The sequence below is a fragment of the Empidonax traillii genome, unplaced genomic scaffold (genome assembly GCF_003031625.1).
Source record: "Empidonax traillii isolate 1590-97213 ecotype Southwest subspecies unplaced genomic scaffold, ASM303162v1 scaffold115:size2055165, whole genome shotgun sequence".
NCBI classification, from domain to species: Eukaryota; Metazoa; Chordata; class Aves; order Passeriformes; family Tyrannidae; genus Empidonax; species Empidonax traillii.
In genome coordinates, this window is record NW_020955308.1 from 1,247,001 (window position 1) to 1,269,561 (window position 22,561).

General features: G+C 34.4%; 1 protein-coding gene across 5 annotated transcripts in view; it reads left to right on the forward strand.

Moving 5' to 3' along the window:
• Positions 1–22,561, forward strand: part of DACH1 (dachshund family transcription factor 1) — a 358,226-nt gene that overhangs the window by 291,424 nt on the left and 44,241 nt on the right. For all 5 annotated transcript variants that reach the window (XM_027882958.1, XM_027882959.1, XM_027882963.1 and 2 more), the window contains one exon: positions 18,777–18,928. In XM_027882958.1, the coding sequence (XP_027738759.1) occupies positions 18,777–18,928 (152 nt within the window). The remainder of the gene's footprint in view (positions 1–18,776; positions 18,929–22,561) is intronic.

Below are 22,561 nucleotides of genomic sequence, written 5' to 3' on the forward strand. Positions count from 1 at the left end.
GTTAACATTTTTCTGTTGAATGGAGTTGTATTTAGAAAATAAAAATTGAGCTTGCCATACTAACTAGATAAACAAGAATGCAAGAAATGTATTATATAGAGAGAGTTTGTAATGAAATTTATTCCTTGAATTTTAAGGGGGAGTTGAGATCTCTGTGAGGGCCCCTGCTGCCTTTGTTTACGCCTCAATTGTGGTGTAAATGAAAAAAGAACCTGGTGGTCAGTATAAGTTAAAGAATGCTGGTTAAAAGAGGCTTTTTAAATGAATCATTTATAGGGCATTAGTTAAACAATCAGATATTCCTTATTCTGTGGTGAGATTCAGTATACTTCTCTAGATTATTTTTTAGAAGTAGGATGAACTGGAGGTATATTTTTTTCTGAGAGAGGATTTAAATCAGAACGCTGTCTCATCTGATCAGTAGTTATGTGATTTCTGCAGTTTTTTCCCTTTTAAGAACAGGCTATCCAACAAGTTATCTCAACAATGGCCCTTGTACTAAAAATAAAAATAAAAATGGATATTTGAATAGCAGTACCCATGTAACCCAACAGATATGTGGCAGATGTAGCATGTTATAAATTCTGAGAACCTAAGAATAGAAAAGAGTGTCTGTCTCTTGCTGTCTGTCGAGGCCAATAAAGAGTGAGCATGAAAAAGAGCTGTTAGTATTGTCTGAGGAGGCCATTCTTATATATGCTTTGGCACTTTCACTTGCATGGTCTGGAGCAAGTTTGACATCAACTATGCCCCTGCCTTTTTGGCTGGTGGATTAAGTAAGAGGAACCACTGTGCAGTGGGTGGAAAAAAATTTCAGTAAGTATCTTGAATATATGCATAGATACATACATGCGTACATATACATCCATATATATTCACATCCACGTATGCAGAGAGATGTAACATCAATGAAACAAAGAGAAAAATATCTTGCTTAGTGGAGATAGGAGAAGACTGAAAAGTGAAAATAGCTGATATTTTTTCCTTCAGTTCCCATTGCTTACATTCATTTCTACATGGCCATAGCAAGCCATAACAAGTCAGTAAAAGCTTTAAAGAACTCCCTGTTTAAAGAATATCAAGATCTTTGTTGTATCTTAACATAAAAGTCAGATTGCTTTTCTCACTTTACTGTTCAGATAGTGAAATTGAATCTGTTAATGAATTTTGTTTGCAAATGCAAATATTTTGAGGGGTAGGTATAGCTTTCTAATCCGATAAAATAGAATATTATTTTTAAGCTGCATTTAATTAAATCTAGTGCTAACTTAAGGGACTACATTTTAAAAATTATTATTACAATATGTATTTCAATTACATAGTTCTGAAAAAAAATCTCATCAGACTTCAGGACATTGATGTGAAAGAGTCTGATTCTAATAAACTGCGTATATGGATGAACCTGCTTTTATATTCTGCAAGTGAGCAATTGGATTTTGATACTGTTTGATAAATGTCATGAAGCTATGTACCTCAACTAGGTGAGAGTCAGGAGATTTTGGTTGTTTTAGGCTTTGTCGATAACCTGTTGTGTGATTTTGGGCAAAGCACTTCACAACTCTGTGCCTCTATTTCCCTCTGTGCTGATTTTAAGAGGAAGGAGTTACCCCTTAAGCATCTGCACAGGACTTTGAATTCCTTCTTGAGCCCTAGGCATTAAAAATAACTATTCTCACATTAAGTATTTCATTGAGCAAGGTTGGTAGCTTTTCATTTTTGATGGAGGTGAGCCCACGAACAGTGGCTGTGAGCCTACTCCTGCCATCCTTGCATTGGCTTCTGTTTCTGAGCCATTTCAGGAGGGAATGTGGCATTAGAACCTCTTATAATCAACATTCTTTTGCCAGCATCCATTCTCAGCCTATTAAAAGAAAAAAGATAGTTGTGAGAACTCTGTCAATAGTGAAAGATCTATTATGTTGTCCACTAAAACTTAGTAGATGCTATAGGAGTGATTTTAATTGAGATTTTTACAACCGTTTGATAACACTGTTTTGATCACCGTATTTAGGGCTGGATTCCAACAGTGGACATAAAACCTCTGACTAATCCACTGAGTCACCCAGTCCCTGTCATATATTGCTTAATGGTCCATGCTGCCAGGAATTATAATAGCTTTCTAGTAATAATTTTTTTTTGAAAGAAACTTTATGGGCACAAAGTCTTATAAAAGTTTAAACTCAGATTTTTAAAAAGGCAATCAAGGAAAACTTCCTAGAGCTATGCTAAACTGCAGAATTTCCTTTTTTTATTTACAATAAATATAGAGTCTTACACATGATATAAGTTAATGACTAATATTTTAACTTTGGTTGGTTAATGTTTGCAGGGCACTTACAGATGCTAGAATAATCTCTAATGTTTTTGCTCAATCTGCTCTGGAGATGGATGAAATAAATAGTTTAAACTAATTAATGTAACACCAGCTGTTACAAGTGCTTGGCAGACGTCTGTGAGTTTTGATGGGCAGAGAGCGGCTGTTGTACTTGACTTTATTTTAGTACAATGTTGATCACAGTGTAAGCTGGAATAAATGACGAGCCAAAGGAAGGAACAGAGGATGCATTCTGTGTAATGCAAAATAAATATTGCCCTTTTTCTGAAAGTATTTTTTGAGGTCAAGGGAGATTTATAGTGGACTTCTATTAAGTCATAAATGCTGTGACAACAGCTGTGCTAAGCATGCTCAGTATTAACATGCTTTACAAAAGCTGCAGAAATGCAGGCATCTATGAAATTTCACATTGCTTTTAGATTTCAAGAAGTGTTAAGGCTTAAAATTAGCACTTTTCATATTTAATTTCTACATAGCAATCGCTGTTAGAAAGAATAGATGTTTAAGACAGGTAGATAAAAAGTAACATTAGTTCTTGAAAGTTAATATGCTTGCAAAGAATAAGTTGGATTTCAGTGCTGTTTGAATGCACATGGTTGTATTGTGTGTTTTTTTATTTATTTTGCACTCTAAGGAATGAGCATGACTGCAGAAACTTTCAAGGTGCAAAGCAGTGTTATCAAGCTGAACTTAGTACTTTGTACTATAGCCTTAATTTATCAATGCCCAGTCAAAAAAACTCAAAGCCTAAAATACATGTATCTGATGAGAATTCATTGTTTCTGTGTGATTTAATAGTAAGTTAAAATATCCGAGTAACTTCTCTTTATAAGTTGGAAGGTAGAATAATTGTGCTGTGACAGGGGAACGATGGCTGCTATCTCTCTATGTGCCAGCATTAAGATAACAGTGTCATTGTACAGATTGTTACCCTGTGAATATGTCTAATAAGTTATTATAGCATGCTGAGCAGATGGCAAGTGTGCTCCTGAAAGAATTGATGGATGGGATATGATGTCATCAGTGAGATGACAAGGTTCACAAGGTACTTGACCTCCAAGAATAAGTCCTAACTGGTTAGAATTCTAAATGGTGAACTTTTGTGACACCAGCTAAATGGGAAATATGTGCAATTTGTATTTCTTTATGGTAGTGTTTACCCTTTTCACTGAACTCCACATAATGGGATTTGGTCCCTGAAGACTTGGAGATATTGTTGGAAGGTTTCACCCTGTAACCTTCAGAGGATTTCAAATCAACTCTATATGTCTAAACTTTAACAAAATCCCACCGAATTATATTTATGAAGTCAGGCTCATAGCTTTTCTTTGTTTATATGTATGTATGTATGTATGTATAAAGCATTTAATTGAGATGATCATTTAATTTAGCATGTTCTCCCAAAAGAGAAAGTTGATGACTCAACGAGGAAGTACAAAGCATAAAATTACAGTTTATACTTTTATAAGAATGTGTTTGAAATAGTGAGCTACACTAACACAATAGGGTTCTTAAGAGTATACTAATAATTTTAATTATGACTGGATTCCCCATCTCTAAATTCTGTTACACAAATAAGTATTGGAATGATCTAACTATCTAAAAAGGTATCTTTATTTTAAATATGTCCCAAAGTATATAGAGGAATCTGTACTCATGAAACACCGTTCTCAGATAGTCCTCTTAGTTCTTTGCATGACTTGTGAAATGAAGAAGGTTCATGCGAAAGCTTCAACATGGAGAATCTTGATGCTAAAGTTTAGGCCCTGTTAACAGCTGCATCTGATAGATATCTACCTTCTCTTCTTTGCTGTATGGAGAATTTAGGTCCCTGTTTATCAAGTACTGCTTCCATGGCAGACTGCATAGCCTGGACAGAGGAGTTCTACCCTTCATCTCTTTTAGGCACTCCATAAACCCATAAAGGGAGCTCTGCATGTGTATTTTTATGAGCAATTGTGTGGATAGACAAAGCCTTCAGAATTAAAAGTTTGTTTACAATTTACATTGTAAATTAGAAGCAGAATCGGAACATGTAAAAGAATATAGAGAATATCAAAAAAAGAGCTACTGAAACAAAGGGAATAAATGAATACTAAAGCTATATACTATGCCTTTCCTGCAGTGAAAGTTAAAGAGTTTGGGATCATGTTTCTTAACCTCTGAAATTCATAAATATTTTTTTTTCCATTGATTTAGCTGTACTGGGCAATGATCAAAAGTAGGAAGACAGAAAGAAGAGGCAGGAACATAGTAATCAGGCTTTTTTAGTCTTTAATAAAATACTGATAGTTTCTTAAAATGCATATTGTTATTTGTCTGCTTTGAAATGAGAAGATAAATTCCTTGTGGTAAACTCTTCCATGTTTTATTGACTGTTTGCGAAGCAAAACATAAATGCTATATACAAAAATAAACTATGAGAGCATGTACATGCATACTTGTTCTGAATTCTTTATGATATTTATTTTCAACACTGATAGTTCTTTGCAATATTTGAATATTCATGTGACAAGATAAGGCTTATTTATATGAACTGAAGCAAGAGGAAACCAGATGAAAGCAATATAAATCCTATGAATAAGAACAATATATTATCATTTTCCTATTTGCCAATGTTCTGAGTTTCAAGTAAGTAAAAGTTGTTTGTAAAATTTCTACTACTGGGGAACATTGTTGCATTTCTCAAATCAGATTGTAGGTACAATAAAACTTCCATGAACATGTTGCAAATTGCTTCCATTAAATAAGATTCTGAGGGTTTCTAAATTACTTCGGAATTACAGAAAAGCTTTGAATTTAGTTTTAAATACTATAACGTATCAAATTTGAAGTAATCACTCTGAAAATACGAATTATGATTTAAGGTTGCCTCTTTTTTTTATTTTATTTTAAATCCGTGTCCTTAGTCATCCAACCCAATGCAACTGTTCTACTCATGTTGTGGTGTCTGATTCTACTGGTTCAGGAAATGTACAGACAGTAGAAGGGAGATACTGTGGCTCTCAGACCATACTCTCTTCCTTTTACTGGTGTACTAAGGATAGAGGCATTGTGCATGCAACAAATAGTAACTTATTTACATGTGATTGTCAGTTGTTATCTCTCTGCATGTAGTTTACTGTCTATACTGAGTTATTGTTTCTCTAGTTTATTAGAAGTTTGTTTATATACAGTAAGAAAGAAAGAAACTGCTCAAAACCTGCTATTAGTAGGGCAGCACAGAGCTGAACCTTTAAACAAATATTTCCTTTATCTATAGTACACATCCTTTGTCAGTGGGTGAATTCAAGGGATTTGGTTCCATTTTTGTGAGGCAATATCAAAAACTAATAGTGAAATGTCAGTATTAATGTGTACCGGTTTGTTAGCACAGTTAAATAATGATCTGTAGAAATACTTGAAACCATTAGATGAGTTTATCAAATATTTTGATAAATTTTACATTTGACTTCTCATTTTTTAGTGAAACTGAAAAAAAACCCCAGTTTCCACATCTCTTACCATATTGCCATGTGCGTATTGGTTTTGTGGCTAAAGTCTCAGGAGCCAAGTCTTTCCTGCTCAATCTGATCAGTTCATATATGTCTGTATGTATGTCTATGTGCTAGAGACATGTAAAATATTAATAAAAGGTCAATGAATGTTCACCGAGCTCTCTTTACCATATGGCCCCTGTGGAGGATAGAAAACCCTGGCTAGCTTAAGCCTGCCATATGGACCTGGTGGAAAAAGGTAGGTCTTGCACACAGTGCAAACCTACCATATGGACTGGGTGGAGCACTCAAAACTCTAAACATTTCTTGTACACCAGGGCCTTTTACACAGAAGAATGTAAAAACATACATAATACATTACACACAAAAGCCATTGAAAAATGGATCAATTGTTTAGGTTTAATATAATGCTTTCAAGCACTGTCCAAAACTATATAAATAATCAGGGCTTATTTTGAAATAGTAAGGAGGATCATCAATCATTTATAACTGACTTTTTTACATTGCATTTAACATCTGTTGTATAATGGGAATGTACCATACCACCCTTAATGCTGTACAAAGACAGAATATCCAAAAATAGTGATAGGGTTAAAGCAAAGTTTTTTTGAATATATTCCCCTGGGTTTCTTTTCCCTCCTGTTCTTAACCTGTAACACAAATTTAGCACACTTTGTAAGAGTTGTGAGGCAAGTCCGGGATTTAGAAATGTCTTCTGTGCTCTTAGTCTTTTGGGGAATTGAGATTAAGCATAGCATAAGATCATTGATTCAACTTTATTCCCTCTATGAAGAGTGTGGTGTTACATAGTAGTGTCTTCTTTTATAAACCAAAGACATAGTAAAGTAGTATAGTAAAATGCTTGTATTTCAGATCAGTGGAGCTAATGTTGAACCTTTCTACACATTCCCATATAAACATATCTGCATTGTTTTGAATTTCTTTTTTTTTTTTTCTCCCCCCCCCAAAAAGCAAAAGTCTGATCAGTTATTATTATATCAAATAAAGGAAAATGAAAATGGAGCATAAATTAAAGATTTATTTTTAAGACCTTGTTACACTTTCTTACCTATTTTCCTAATGATTTAGATCTTGTTTTCACAGATTTACCTATGAAAATGAAAAAGGAGAAAAGAAGTCAAGATCTGTTTCATTGTGCGAACAGAAAGATGATTTAGGCTGATATGTCCCTTCAGATTTCTGTCACACTCTTTTCCTTTTCTCTAACTGTATTTTTTTTCTTTGGTCTTGAAATTTCAAAAAGCAGACTAATCTCTTCATATCTTGGAAGAGGAAGAAACTACTGAAATAAAGACACTTTAGAAACAATGTGTTACTGAGAAAAATGTTTGAGATGTAAGGAAAAATTGTAGGAAGCAGTAGAATAAGCTGACTTGTAGACCAGCTAGGACAAAGAGAAGACAAAGGAAAGTGATTCTGAAAATAATAATAATTAAAGAAGAATTTGTATTTTATCTTTTGAAGTCATTACATTAAAATTTTGATAAATAAGCAAACTTCTTCAGTAGCACCGACTTCCTTTAAAAAACTGAGCAAAAAAAATCACTGAAGTTGCTGTGACTTGCTTGTCTCAATTTTCTGGGTGCAGCAGTTCACAAAACATGGTTGTCATTTCCTCTTGCAGCTCTTGCTTTTTCTACTAGCTGGGCTAAAAGCCAACCTGTTATTGGAATACTGAATAAAAGTATTATCCTTAAATGTATAATGAGATCATCAGGCTGAGATAATAAAGCTTGTGCAATTTGTTTCAGTTTGTTTAGGCAGTAACTGTGTTCACAGTACCATAATGGTAAAGATCTTTTGATTCTGGTTTTGTTTATTTACAGTTATCACACACATAAATTATGGTAAAGTCATAGAGAGCCTTTGAACCACTCTTAGGATTTGTATTTTCCTTCTATTACATAGCACTTATAGTTGCTTAAGGATTGAAATAAATAATTTTTCAATTACGTTATTGGCATAAACATTGAAACATTTACAGAAATTTGAAACAGAATTAGTAAGAAGATCTGTCTCTATAGTGGAGTTGCAACACATACTTCCTTGATGTTATGATATGATATAGATAAAAGACTGAATGAAATATTTAATTTGCATGGATGTTTAAAGCTGGATCCCAGAAAAGATTTTAATTTACCGGCGAGTATATGGCATGTTTGCTGTGTAAGGTACCTTAATTTTCTGTATTTAATGTAAACCGAGCTGATCCATGTTACATGACGACTTGAAACTATTTTTTATCTTCTTAAATCAGTGCAGAATGTGACCCATAATACATAAATACATAAAGGATATTTTTTTTTGTCTTCTCTAATATGTATTCTGATATATTAGCATAAATTACATATTCCAAGACATGAAGACACATGCAAGCCAAATCTCACTTTAAAGTGGTTGCCTTAAATGGAGCAGAAAACATTAGAGGTAAAACTTCTACATTTTATTCTATCAGTGAGCATGAAGCTAGTGAATGCCATAGAAATACCACTAATGGACACATTCTGGCAGCTTGTTGCAGATGTTTGATGAGTGGATTTCAAGAGAAATCATATCATATGTAAAGATACTTGCCTTTTCATTCTGAGTTTTTTTTCTGAGCACTCTAGGGTTTAGGGATTTTGTTTATTATTATGGATTTCTGTGCAAATCAGATATTAGGATATAATCTATCGGCAATGGTTTGAGAAATATGGCTATAATATTGTAAAAGACTATGAAGCTCATATTGAATTCCCCTAGGCAGGCAGCCGAATTTCTATTAGGAGATCATAACCATATAATCCAAACTGTGTACATCAATTATTGTCTACAACATTTGCATCTGAGTAGCGGAACCATTCCATAGATAGACATGTTAAGGATGTTTATTATATCTCTTAAAAAAAATATTGTGAAATAATTTTAAAAAGTGAGTTAAATGTACTCTCTTATGCAAGTGTGGGGGTTTTAGCCCCAAAAATAAGGAAGCCTAGGTGATATACTGATTCATTGCTTCATGATGCTAAAACAGCTCACTAATTTTGTACCCTTCCTGGGGACAATATGTCAAAATGGAATGTTTCATATCCTTTTGTTTTCAGCAACAGTGGATGTATTAGGGGTGAGAAGAGTTAGTAGATCACATATTTCTGTAAAAAGTGTGTATTGCCATTTGGGTACTTAAGCAAAGACTAGATGCTGTTGAACTATTGCTGATAAACACCTGTTCCCTTAAGCTCTCAGAAGTGTGACTGCAGGGCTGGACCAACGCAGTCCCCTAGGTACTTTATTTTCAAAGGAGGGTTTCTTCCCCTACATTTCCAAAGCATTTGAAGCTTTTCCTTGCATGTTCATGGATTCCTGAACCTGTTGCCCAGTAGCCCCATACAGTTGTGTCAGTTCAGTCCATCTGACTTGATTTCTGATTTATTTTATTTGTCTCTTTGGCAATACATCTGAGGTAGGAATTTTGGCAAGGCAAAAGCTCAGGAGCATCTTTTCTTAATATGTTTCTGTCTTGCTATGTGTTTTTGGACTTATCTTATTCACTGGTCTTCATGGGTTCATGTATTGTAAGTGCAATTATAAGAGGTAATTGGTTATTTATGCTAATTCTTTTTTTTAAAGAATGTATTAAAATCATGGGCAATTAATAGGATATTACAGGAAAGTGAAAAGAATATGAGTATACATGTTTTTAAATAGTTTCTGCAAAAAGCACTGTCACTGAACATTTTATGAATTGATCTAAAGTAAAATATTTTCTCATGTTATTGTAAGAAGAAATGTGATGGTATTCTGTATGAATATTCAGTTAAACAAAGCACTTACATTAATAAATAGGTCCAGTTTTCCATATTCTGAACAGATAAATATTTTTCTATTGGGACAGATGACCAGTATAAGTTGCCATAAATTCAAAGTGTTTAAACCTCTTTTATCTTCTCTGTTGAACTTCTCTGACATATTTATTTGTGAAATGCAGTACTGTTGACTTCTGTGCTGCCACTTTGCACCAGATGCCAAGCATGCCTGGTCAACCTCATCTGCTTGCCAGCACTGGGGGGATGAGGGTATGGGACAGGTTATGGGTTGCTGAATGAGTGACAGCTGATGAGTGTTGCTCAGACACATTACCATACATTCATTTTCTGTTTGGGCATCTGATTCATGCTGTCAGCAGATTACCAGGAACATGGGCCATGTGACAAGGTAGCAGGAGCATTAATACTTAGTCCCCCATAATTGCAACATGGCTAGATATGGACTTCTTGAAAATGTTGATTTCTTTTTTATTTTTCCTGAAGAGAATGAATACTAGAATTATTAACTGAACACAGACCAAGAAAAACAGTATGAACACAGTGCAGTTCCAGGTATTAACATAAAACCTTCATCTTCAGAGAATTACAAGTTACCAGCTGTGCTCTTATCAAGAACTCCCTTCTTGCTACTGTTACGCATAGAAAAGTGCTGTTCTAATATTGTTAATATTCCTTAATTTTAAATCATCTTAAATCCCAAAATAATAGATGTTTTTCAACTTTCATGAAATGTCTAGAGGATTTTTAATGCAAATCATGAGGCCATTAAAATGATCCAATAAAATCTAGCAAAATGCAATTTTTTCATTGTGTAATGTTTTTTTGTCTGCACTTTGCAGTACCCATAGGGAGGCAGTTAGAGGGAGGAACAGGCAGCACAAAATAAATATGGATACTGTGGATATATTGCGTCATATAGTGCTTTTATCAGTTGAGATGGGCATATTTATGTCCATAATTTTGAAAATGAGAGATTTAGTGTACAATATATTCATTATGCAGTCTTAAAAGTCCAGGGGAGCCCCTGGTGGTCGAGTGGTTAAGGATGCGGCGCTGTCACCGCCGAGGCCTGGGTTCGCTTCCCGGTCAGAGCCACTCCCCGGGCAGATGGAGCTCGTTAGCCCTTAAGGCAATCCATCTACGTCCTGAGGACCTCACTGCCACCGTCCAAGCTCGCTTGGCCCCGGCAGATGAACCTCAGGATTAAAGGGTGGGCTCAGTTCCGCGCACACTGTGTCTCACCTAAAAAATCCAATGCGCAGGCTGGAAGGTGTAAAGACCTTCCCTGGATCTTCGTTCACGAAGACTGGCCACTGCTACTACTACTTAAAGTCCAATCACTAATTTGAAGTTTGATTTTAATCAGGAATTTAGTCTTAACTGAAAATACTTGGCTTGATCACTTGATTCTGCATACATTTAGGAAAGGTGGACGTATGATCAGTCCACCTACATGAGGGACCCAAATTGTGAGCCAGTGCAGTAAAGGAGATTAAATAGCTAGTATTAAGAAGGCTGGGTTTTGATTTACTAACCAGATATCCATTTACTACATAGATGATCATGAACACCCCTCAACATAACTGCACAAGAAGCAGAGAATGACTTGGGAACCTATAGAGAGGTGTATTTGCACAACCCTCCACGTGCACATATGCATGTAAGCAGTTCTCATAGAATTGCTACGAAGCCAAGAAACATTATTTTTAGTACTCAATATGGCCTGCCTGGTGGAGTGGAGTTAGCAGAATACTAATTGAGATGTTTGACATAAATGAATTTATATTTTTTTCAGTATTCAAAGCATAGATAGCCTTACTCTGCATCCAGTTCCTACCAGTGGCATATAAGGATCTTTAAAAAAGAAAAATGGGCATAGTCCTTATAATTAAGAATTGCAGGTTATAATATTATAAAATGCCTTGTTTTTATACTAATACATTGATAAAAATTAAATAAAAATATTTAGCATACCTTTTTAACCATCATTTTTTCTTCAAGACTTTAGAGTTAATTTCTTAATTACTTCAGAGTTAGTGAATGTCATTTATGATCAGGTGTTCAAGATATGTGCGGTTTATGATTTTTAGATATATACAGTATAATTCTCTGATTATCCCATTTGTTCTTTTCCTGATCATTCAACACTCTTAAAAAAACTGTGTGTAAAATTCTGTGAGTAAACAGAATTTTATTATGGGGATAGAGAAACTATATAATTTTGTTTTGCACATTATGTGTTTTGATGTCAAAGTACATAGAATAGAAATACCATGGACATTTTAATATTCCATTGTATGTTGAAATACCTTTGTTTAAAAAAGGGAAGAATAATTTATTCTGAAATATTGTGAAATCCTTAGAATAAATAAATCAGCCAATACTGCTTGACCCAGCCCTATTCAGTAATAGGCTGCTAAATAAGATAAAGGTTATTAAAATAATCCTTTTATTGAAAGAGAAAATTAGATAAGTTGCGCTGATTGACTCTGAGGCCCTCCTAGGGACATGTAAAATTAAGAATACACTACACTTGATCTAGTCCAAAAAGCCTGAAGAAATCCTCACAGCTGGAACATCACCACTAATTACTTTTTTGCTTTTTGGATATATTTTGCCAACTCTTCCCATTATTTTATAGGCATGTTATACCAGTAATTCCTTAAGAAAACTAAAATATGTGATCTAAAAAAACAACAAAATATGTTGTCTTAAAAAACAACAGTTTGTCTGTTTTGGTTATATCTTGCTGAGTCAGTGTAAATTTCTTACTCCTGAGCACTCTTTCTTCCCCCCTCCTTCACCTCATAATCCCAATCATATTATCCCTTTCCAAAGTATTTGGCCACCTTGAGTGTCCTTCTATTTTCTTAACTTTCTGTTTCCTCACTTCCTGATTGCTCTGACTCCTTGTCAAGTCATCTCCATTTCCAATCTTCCATGTCATTTTTCCAGCCAGCAATACATTTCTTTTTTTTTTTTTTTCCTCTGTGCTTATAGATAAATTGGCTTAGAATGTATCAGCATAAAAGGGATATCGCTGAACCCTGGAGAAAGAGAGGTCCCAAATGTTGTGTTCAAGAGGTGATTCTCCATCTGGCTCTAATTTGCCATTATGGAGACAACTCCAACTGCAGTATGATCAATGATCCTGTGCAGTAGTGACGAATGATTTGTAGATATGGCAGCTTCTTTAAAAGGATTAAAGAATACTGGAAATTTATGAATTGAAACTCTTTTCCAAAAAGGAAACCATCAAGTTAAAATACTGTGTTTTCAGTAGTTAAAATCTGATAAAGTTGTCAATAAGTGTGAATCTTACTGTTGGTGGGCAAGTCCTGCTTGTAAACCTACCTCCAAAATGGACATATAAAACTAAGTTCTTATGCCCTTTTATTTCTGTAGTCCTTTACATCAAGTGAGGATGGGCATATTTCAAAGCCATATAACTTACAAAAATGGTCCATAATAGTACACTTGATAGATAGATGCATGAGACCTACTTACACAAACATATGCAACTGCATCAGATACAAAGCCATTGTGCATAATGTACACATCCAAGAAACATATTCTCAGTAGCTGTGATCCTTTCCATGTAGGCTTTTAATCTTCTAGTCATATTTCATTAGTGGTGAGTTACTATTCCCAAAATCCTCAGGCAAACATACCAAGCCAAAAAACAGAACTCAGTGGACAGCATTTGCAATGGTATTATTAACTGTGAGACCACCAGCCTCTTTGAAGTGTTACAGAAACAACCACCAGTGAGTCAGTCTATTTGAATATTTTATTTTCCCTCTTGATTTCTAGCTGCCACAGTTACAAATGTTTTAATTTTAGAGTATTTGGGTGTCCTGGAGAACTGTTGTTAATATAAAAAAAAGATAATAAGAAGATAATAAACTGTAGATTGAAAAAAAAAAGTTTTTCTAAGAGTTTGTTTCGGTACATTCCTTTTACAGTTTGTGACATCTTTCACAGTTATCTTGCAATGCCCTCAGTTATAGGCAGGGTGAATCTTGAATGACCAAATCTATAAGAGCAGCCAAATGATATGGGAATTGGGCAAGAGGATTTCATTTATTTATTTATATATCTATTTATTTATTTATTTAAAATCTGCCTGAAGTTAGTAATCATTTCCGTTCAGGACATGGTACCACTTGTTCTTTTGTGTTAATATAAATCCACAATTGAAGTTCAGTTGAAATAGAGGAGCTTCTGACGCTTGAAATTTCTAACTCTGAGAAAGGTGAAATATAAAGCTTTGTACTGAAGAGTGTTTGACAACATAAGCCAAAATCATATTAAGCCAAATGGAATATATTGTTTCTACGATGTAGAAAAAAATGTATGTACTAGATTTATGGTAGTAAAAAGTGGAAACAGAATCCTCTTTCATCATTCAAATGGTAAGAGTGAGCCTGTGTTAGGAACAAATACACGTGAAATATTTCGTAGAGAACAGAAAAGCATCAAGATGCATTATAAAAAAAACCTATTAAATGATTACAGACTACAAGTAATCTGTACCGGGTGTTTTGTTTGTTTGTTTGTTTGTTTTGGTTGGTTTTTTTTGTTGTTGTTTGTTTGTTTGTTTGTTTGTTTTTTGAGTCAGCTATTATGACTTGCTTTCAAATCCTGGCAATATCAATATTCTCCAGTTTGATTGGTGACTGGTCTGAACTTATCCTACTTGCTTTTACAAATAAAGACAAGAGAATCGCTACCTCTATTCATCTATTATTGTTTAAATAGCTGTCACAGCTTCTAGGATGTCTGTTTCCATCTTATCGGGTGAAAGAATAAAATAGAATGGCAACAAACCAAACACAGTGAAATATGTTTGTTACATATGGCCCAAGTCAGATGCTGTTTACAGATAAAATCTGGTTTGAACAAAACCAGGTGAATTTTGGAAATTGAGGAACAGTGGATGTAGTGGTTGTAGCATTTACAAATATTTTACAGATATGTGCTGCATTCAGACTTGTCTATTATGGTGATTTAGTTCATATGTCAGGACACATATTCATCTCTGCCCAGACACTGTGGAGGTTTGGGTAACAGCTTGTGCTATCCTTGTTTATTTGTTAATTTATAACATCTCAGTTCCCAGCACAAGCCAAGGCAGGCCTGAACACTTCTTTGTTCTGCCTTGTTCTTTCTTTTTGTCCCCCCTTTCTTTTCATTGTTGTGCTCCCCACTCTGACAATGGAGTTGTAGGCTGACCCTATTTCCCCCTTTGCCCTGACTTGTCTTCCAACATTTCCTTTGATGTGTTTAGACTAAAAATGCCAAATCTCTGTTTCCCAGCAAGGGCTCATCATTTTGCAGCATTGCTCCGCTAATAGGTTAAGAGGGACATTAGTAGTTTCTCTGCAGCAGTTTAGAAGATGTTAGGCTAATGGAAATGAAGATATCTCATCCTATTGAGAAAAGAGGATTTGTGCAGCAGTGAAATATTTTTAAATGTTTTTAAGGCTAGAGGTCATATTATTTTGCTACTAAGATATGTGGTTATGTTTTAATTGGCTGTGTTTACAATGTGGTTTTTCTTTAATATGCATTTTTTCAAGATTCCCTCAATCATCGCTTATCTCACATCCACAAATATCCGTGCTTCCTGTGTATAATATGTACATTTGCTCTGTTTCAAACATACTCACACTCAAAGTTTATTTCACATGGGACATCAAGAAAACAAAGTCACATTAGTCTGACTTTGTTTTCTGAGTTGATGTTTCATTAAAATAAGTTCACAGTAAGTTCATCTCTCTAGTCTTACTCTTCAGTGTAAATTTGTTTCTGTTATTTATTGTAACACAAGAGTTTGGATGCTATTTTGAATTCATATCATTCTAACCTTTTCTGAGTTACTTTGCCTATTGCAAAACCATACCACATTTTTTGTTAAAAAAAAATCTTTGCAAACTTCACATTTTGAGCCTGCACAAAGTACAGCAGGCTTAGCATTAAATAACTTATAAAGTAGTAATACAGTAAAAAAAATTGATCCCTTGCTTAAATTCTAGGACAAGGCCTGTTTTAGAGCTTTCTGTATCTCAGCAGTTGCATGGAAGAGCAGTTTTTTAATTAATTAAGGCTTATGGAATTTTGAAGTGCGTCAGTTTTATCTAATATATAAAAATATTAAAATTTTATGATCGTTTGAGACCTAAAATATCAGTAAGATTCCAAGTAGTCTTAGAAAGTATTAGAGGTCCTTGGTCCATTTTGCTAACAAACCTAGAGGAAAATGACATCTTTCCAGTCATTTCTTTCCATTTGTATGAATCAACTTCACTATGCATACTAGTGATTCGACTCTTTCTTGCTATACCATGCAAGAGCAATACGTTCACTGGAACCACTGATATAAAGAAATCTTTAACCAAAAAACTTAGTGATGTAACATGGAAGAAGCTTTAAAATTTTTTATTTTCTTTCCTTTTTTTTTTTCTTTTTTTTTAATTTTGGGTAGAAATCATTTGGGAAAGCCATATTTGCAGCAGAGAAAAAAAAGGTTTTCAGCTATGCAGTACTATTGTGTAGTGTTTATCAGTCTGTTGTCTAGCCAGCTTTGTTTAAGTTTTAGCTTGTTTCTTTTGATTAATGAAAGCATAACAATTATAACAGCATTTTGGAAAAAAAATATTTAGTAATAATTTTTCCCACTGGAATAGGATTTGAGAAGTTGAACTAAGCTAGTTTTCAATACCAAGGAATACCTAATTCATTTTTTCTAATGAAGTGGTGAACATTTCTTTAATATTATAAAAGTTGGAAAGAAGAAAATTGTATTTAGGGCCAAATTTTAGTATGTTACTACAAAATTACTACAGAGCTATCCATGCTGCTGTGGGGTAGCACAAGGACAGCAGTACATCGACAAAGTACATTTTTCAGAGCCTGCTCTGAATCTTAGTAAGGTAGATAGGAAATGGTTCAGTAATCTAGAGCCAGTATTTTTCCAGGCACTTTGCAACATGACTGGAAAACTTAAATATAGCTGAAAAAATCCTTTATGATTCTAAATGTGTTGAAGCTTTCCTTGGTCTACATGAACTCCTTTCAGGAAACTTACCTGGGAAAGCTTTCAAATGATGACTTTATGAGAGTCATTTTGACATGAATTGTGGCAAATAGGGGATATGGAACAGGGTCTTACTTCTTGTATAGACTGCTCGCAGCCTGAGCCACGGTGAAGTGGGAAGAACAGCATCCATGTTAGGAGTGATCTCACCAAAAGCAGATCTTTCCATCTGAGATAGTCATCTAAGGCTTCTCTTACAGTCAAAAGACATTTGTAGAGAAAGATTGGCTTCGTCCTGCAGCAGGTGCCTGTGAGAGTTCAGATGGACTTGTATCTTAAAATGATGGTGTCTGCTTCTTTCCACTGACTATAGAAAGAGTTCAGTGGGACCAGCCCAGAAACAGATATCCAAATTCCTATTTTGGTATTTCTCTGGAAGGACATAGTGAGAGAGCCTTTTACTTCAGCTCTGTAAATACTGGCCAGCATGGCAAAGCTGGTGAGGAGATGGGGCAAGAAATCTGCACCTGAGCATGGCTGATAGAGATTGCTTCCTTCTGGAGTAATGGTGATGGGGACTGTTGGAATAAACTGGGACTTTGCATTATGGTTTTCTCATCCTGAGGTCATCAAAGCCTAACCCTTTGTTACTGCAGATTTCAATTTTCATGGGCCTAGACTATTGTTCACTTAGGACAATACTGCACTCAGTCCAAGAGAAAACTCTTTTTAGGCAACTACCATCAATTTTTATATACAATTCTAATGTACAAAATAGAATAAATAGGGAAATGCAATTACTATTGAAACTATAATTAACTAAATAAATAAAAAGAAAATTAATTACGCCAAAACATATATATTTTACAACTATCAAAGCCCAAGTGGAAAAAAAACAAGTCTGACAAACTCCTTTGTAGTCAAATAGCTGTGCAAAGATCTGCATAATACCTAGAGTACATTCTGATGTCCTTGTATTGTACCGAGATATGTCAATATGTGTGAGTTAATAACTGAGCCCTCGATAAGAAGGGTATGTATGCATATATGTGTCTCTATATATGTAAAGGTAGTTTTCCTTTTGATGAATTCAGGTTAACATCTGGTGCAAAGAAATTGACCTAAATTTCTGTATCATATCAACAGTAGTCTAAAAATATTTCAGCAAGTAAAAAAAAAAAATAAACCAACCAGACAAAAAACCCCACAGAACACAAAAAAATCCCCCCCCCCAAAAAAAAAACCACCAACCAGGGTATTGAAGTTTCTATTAATCATGAGACTTTTTTTTTTCCCCCCTCCATTTCTTAATCCATTCACAGATTATCTGTGAATCTTTAATCTTAGAAGTCTTCAAGCTGTGGGAGTTTTTTTCAGTTATGATGTCAGAACTGATCAGATCTGATTGTGACAAAGATCCCACTAAGGAATTTAGCACTAATTGTTAGAAGATGTCCCTGCTTGAAAAAATTAGGCCAGTGATTGTTACCATACTGTTAATTTCATGTATTGTTCAGAACATGTTTTAATTGTGAGAATCAGGTGTACTTTGTTGATGAAAAATGTATTGAGGAGCTGTAGTTTATCTTGGTGTTGCAAAGTCTTCTGAGCTGTGAGTGAAACCATTAAGAGTGGGAAGGGTTAATTGTATGGGAAGCCTCGTATTCAAAGACTTCTCATATACAAAATATATGTCATACTAGAAAATCTTCTATTGTCAATCCAAATAGAAGACAAACTAAAATGAGATAATTGGGAAGGTGCCCATAAAGTCTGCCTGAATATATTATCACAAGTATATGTGAGATAATATTTGTTTTAAAAAGATTCTATGGCACTGTAAACTCAGTCTCATTAGAGACTGCATTTAAAAGGCTTATAAAGTTACTCATTAATGTTATCTTGTTGTATCTCCACAGCTTTTTCATTAAAGAAAATTCAGCAGAAAGCATTTTCTCCTGATAGCAGGAACCAATTTGCAATAAATGTTCTGGAAACCACTAGGGAAACCATTACTGAGGTCTAATAAAAACAGACAAGCGTAACTTGTTCTATATTTTTGTTTCAATCACATACAGATGAGACCCCGCTCTCCACACCAACCGCAAGAGACAGCCTTGACAAACTTTCTCTAACTGGGCATGGGCAACCACTACCTCCAGGTTTTCCATCTCCTTTTCTATTCCCTGATGGATTGTCCTCCATAGAGACCCTTCTGACTAACATCCAGGTAGGCCTTTTTGTAGATCAGCTTAAAAGGATGGAGAGGAGCCAGTTGCAGATTTGTCTGAATTAATAAAACCATTCTAGCTTAATCAGTTCATAAGATTATTTGGATCAACTCATTTACTGAAACTTTCTAGTAATTTAGGTTTTAAAGGAACAACGGCAAACAAATGAATTTAGAAGCTGTCAGATACAGCACATAAAAATACAGATTGTATATTAAACCACAGCAGAAAATTCGATGTAAATTACATTGATGTGTTTAACAACATTTGTCTTCAATGCTCTTTTTATTACAGCCTAATGAAATGTATCTTACTGTTTAACTTTATCTCATTTACTAAACAGAGAAACAGTTCTTTAATAAATAGTTATTTTAAATTGCTGTAGTGCCAAGGTGGAAATTATATGTTAAGCTATAACATAAAAGCGTTTACAAAAAGCACTTCTTTTATAAATAAGCTCATTTCACTTAAAGTACTGTCTTCAAAGAATAGACTTCAAAGAGTATTACTAAATTTTATATAGACTTCCTATTCGGCAGTCACAATGTCTGTTGCATGTACAGTGAAGCCGGATTCAAATATTATTTGAAGAATACACTAGTATGTAGCTTAAAGCCAAGTTGTTGGTGTTATATATTAGAATGAATAAATTTTTTGGTCCCACTTCACAGGGTTTACCTCTTTCCTCATCTTGTTTAACACCTAGCTTGTAGCCTGAGGTGTTGCATGTGCATGCCCTCAGCACCTGGGCAATCACTCTGCCCATTCTTAGCAAAGATCCTGCTGATGGTTTAAGCCACAAGCCATTTCAGTCTCTCACACTAGTCAGTTACAAATAGTGGATATTCAAAAATTACCCAGTGGAGTTAACTAAAAAAACCTATATATTTTTTTGCGAAACCTTTCACTAGATAGTTTTAATGATGAGAGCATACGAATTATATATATTTTCCTGACTAAAAGAGAAGCAATATTATTTGAAAATATTTTCACCATGAATAGTTAATATTGCAAAAGGAAGCCTCTGAGCTACAACCCTCTGGAAGCTAGGAGGTGCAACTAGGAAAGCTTCACTGTGTGCATGCCTTGTTCTTCTAGTTTTCTTTTTTCACTCAATGTGGGCACTTGTTGGAAACAAGATATGATCTTCTGGATAGACTGTCAGACTAATTAGTAAGGTCATTTTGATCTCCCATATCAATCTGTAGCTAACTAAATTCAGTTAGGTGGAACATACACCTAGATGCAGTGAGAAAGAGAAGGATCTTTTTTATACCTTACCCTTCACCTCTTTCAAAGTAGGCAACACATTATTTGCATAATTTAAGAGTAACAATAGAAAATACTGGGTTTAAGACTGAGGTTTGATATATATTTAATTTCTGTAGGACTGTTAGACTGCCTTAACATGATGATTTTTTTGGATACATGAAAGAACGGGAAGAAAGTCATATATCAACTTTGTATTTTGGATATTTCTAAAGAATTTATAAGTGGAAATTACTAAAGCAAGTACAGTAAAGTAAACAAACCAAACCAGAATGATTTATGAATCTTCAGGGGAAAAAAAATGTCTATTTTTAACATTACATTGAAATAAAAAGAGTGACACTGAGGAGAAGAATGGCATGCTGTGCTTAAAGCCTGGCTCCAGATAGAGTCATTCTATATTAAACCAAATCTGGAACTTGAGCATGTTTGCTACAATTATATTTATCCAGCCTCCATAACATCTGACCTTCCCTAAAGGGAAATATTTTGGTTTTGGTAATGTCCTGTGTTGCATTGCAATTCCCATTGTCATTGGCAGCATATTGATTTAATATCAGGTTAGAGGATTAGTCATAGCACATACAAGGTGGACATACTGTATTTTGTGTAATCTTTTCCAGCTGATCCACTGGAATAATTAATAGAGCTTCATGCAACTCTGAAATTGCTATTTCTGTTCCAAGGGGCACTGATGATTTTTTAGATACTGTACCTTTTAGCTTTTATCGGCTCCTTCGGCATTGAATAAAGGGAGATACTGAATGTTTCAGTGTTTTTGCATTAGAGCTGTCATTGGCAGCAACAGCACTTTTGATATGCATCAGTTTGGCTCTAGTGCAGATTTTTTTTTCACATTGCATGCCTACTGATGTGCACTGATTTAACTTCTAAAAATGAAACTTAATTTTGTGTAGCTTATAAGTAGTCCCTAGTGGATCTTGACTCCAAAAAGCTAATATTTTTCAGACATAATCAGCAGCAATAGGTAATGTATTACCATTAGCTATGTTAGCAAGTATAAAAAAAGGAAAGGCTGGGGGAGGAAGTGTGGTGCAGAAATTCAATAGAAAATGTAATATGCTTTTAGCAGCTTCGTACTTTGCAGCAATTCTTAATATAAAATTACACACATCAGTGTTACACTCTAGGGTTATATCCCATGTTTATTCATAATGATTGTTTCATATTTAAAGAACACCAAAATATTGTGTTTTGTCAGCCAAGGACAATAATAGTTTAATAGTAATTTATTTTAAACTGCTACTGATAATACAACCAATCAACACATTAAGTGATGCCAACATTGGCATCTTGCTAAATAATCTCTAGGCTTTGCACTGAGAGTACATCTTTCAAAGATAAGTCAACAAGAGCAATCAGAGCAGAAAATTAGAATTTGGTATCTTAGAATTAAAATACAGCTAAACTAAAGTTTTAATTGGGGTTATCTAAAAGGGCACTTGATGTAATGATCTCTTTCATTTGTTACTAATTGTTTGTTCCTGATGAAGAAGAAACATGTACATGAATGTAGTTGAATTGAGTAAAGATGGCAGTTGCTTTAGGAGCTTGATTTTATTGTTAATCAGGATGGATTGTAAGAATTTGGGGAGAGGGTGTTTGCAGTTTTAAACTTACTAGACAATACACTTTTCAATAGGAGGAGATTAAAACATTCTATAGCATAAGCCAGAGGCAGATATTGATAAACAACTTCTGCTTCAATTTTTTAGTATTTCAAAGATATCAGTGTAGAAGAATATTGCAGGGGAAAGGAACAGAATTCAAACTAATATCAACTTCTACAAAATAGATTGTAAAAGCTTTCAAATATTTCAGATTATATTTTGCTTTACGTAAGTATGTAGAGCATCATATTTAGCTTTCTTTGTTTTACTTTAGCAGTCATTCAGGTTTGACATTAAGCACAAAGTACCTTTGTGATTTAGCTATTTTACAATAGCAATCTGTCTTTGAAAGAAAACTGCTAACATTTTGAACATATTTTTAAAGACATTTATTGTGTTACCATTGTTACCATATTTCCAAACGTGGTTCTGTACTTCCTTATTGTATATCATTTTGGTGACCATCTGTGCCTTGCAATCAGAAGGTGTTGAGATCTTTTAGCTTCTGTGGACTTTATTAGATTGAAGTGTAATAGAGCTGCAAAGCTCTGAATAAGACAACACTCGAGACAACACTTTAGTTAAGAAGGAGGATGAGGAATACTGAAAATAACAGGATCCAAAATCAGAACTGAAAGAGGAGTTTGAAGGACACAAATTTTAAAGTAGACATTGATACTGGGAAGACTAGTGGGATAAATGTGCCGAGCAACACTCATGAAAAATACTTTT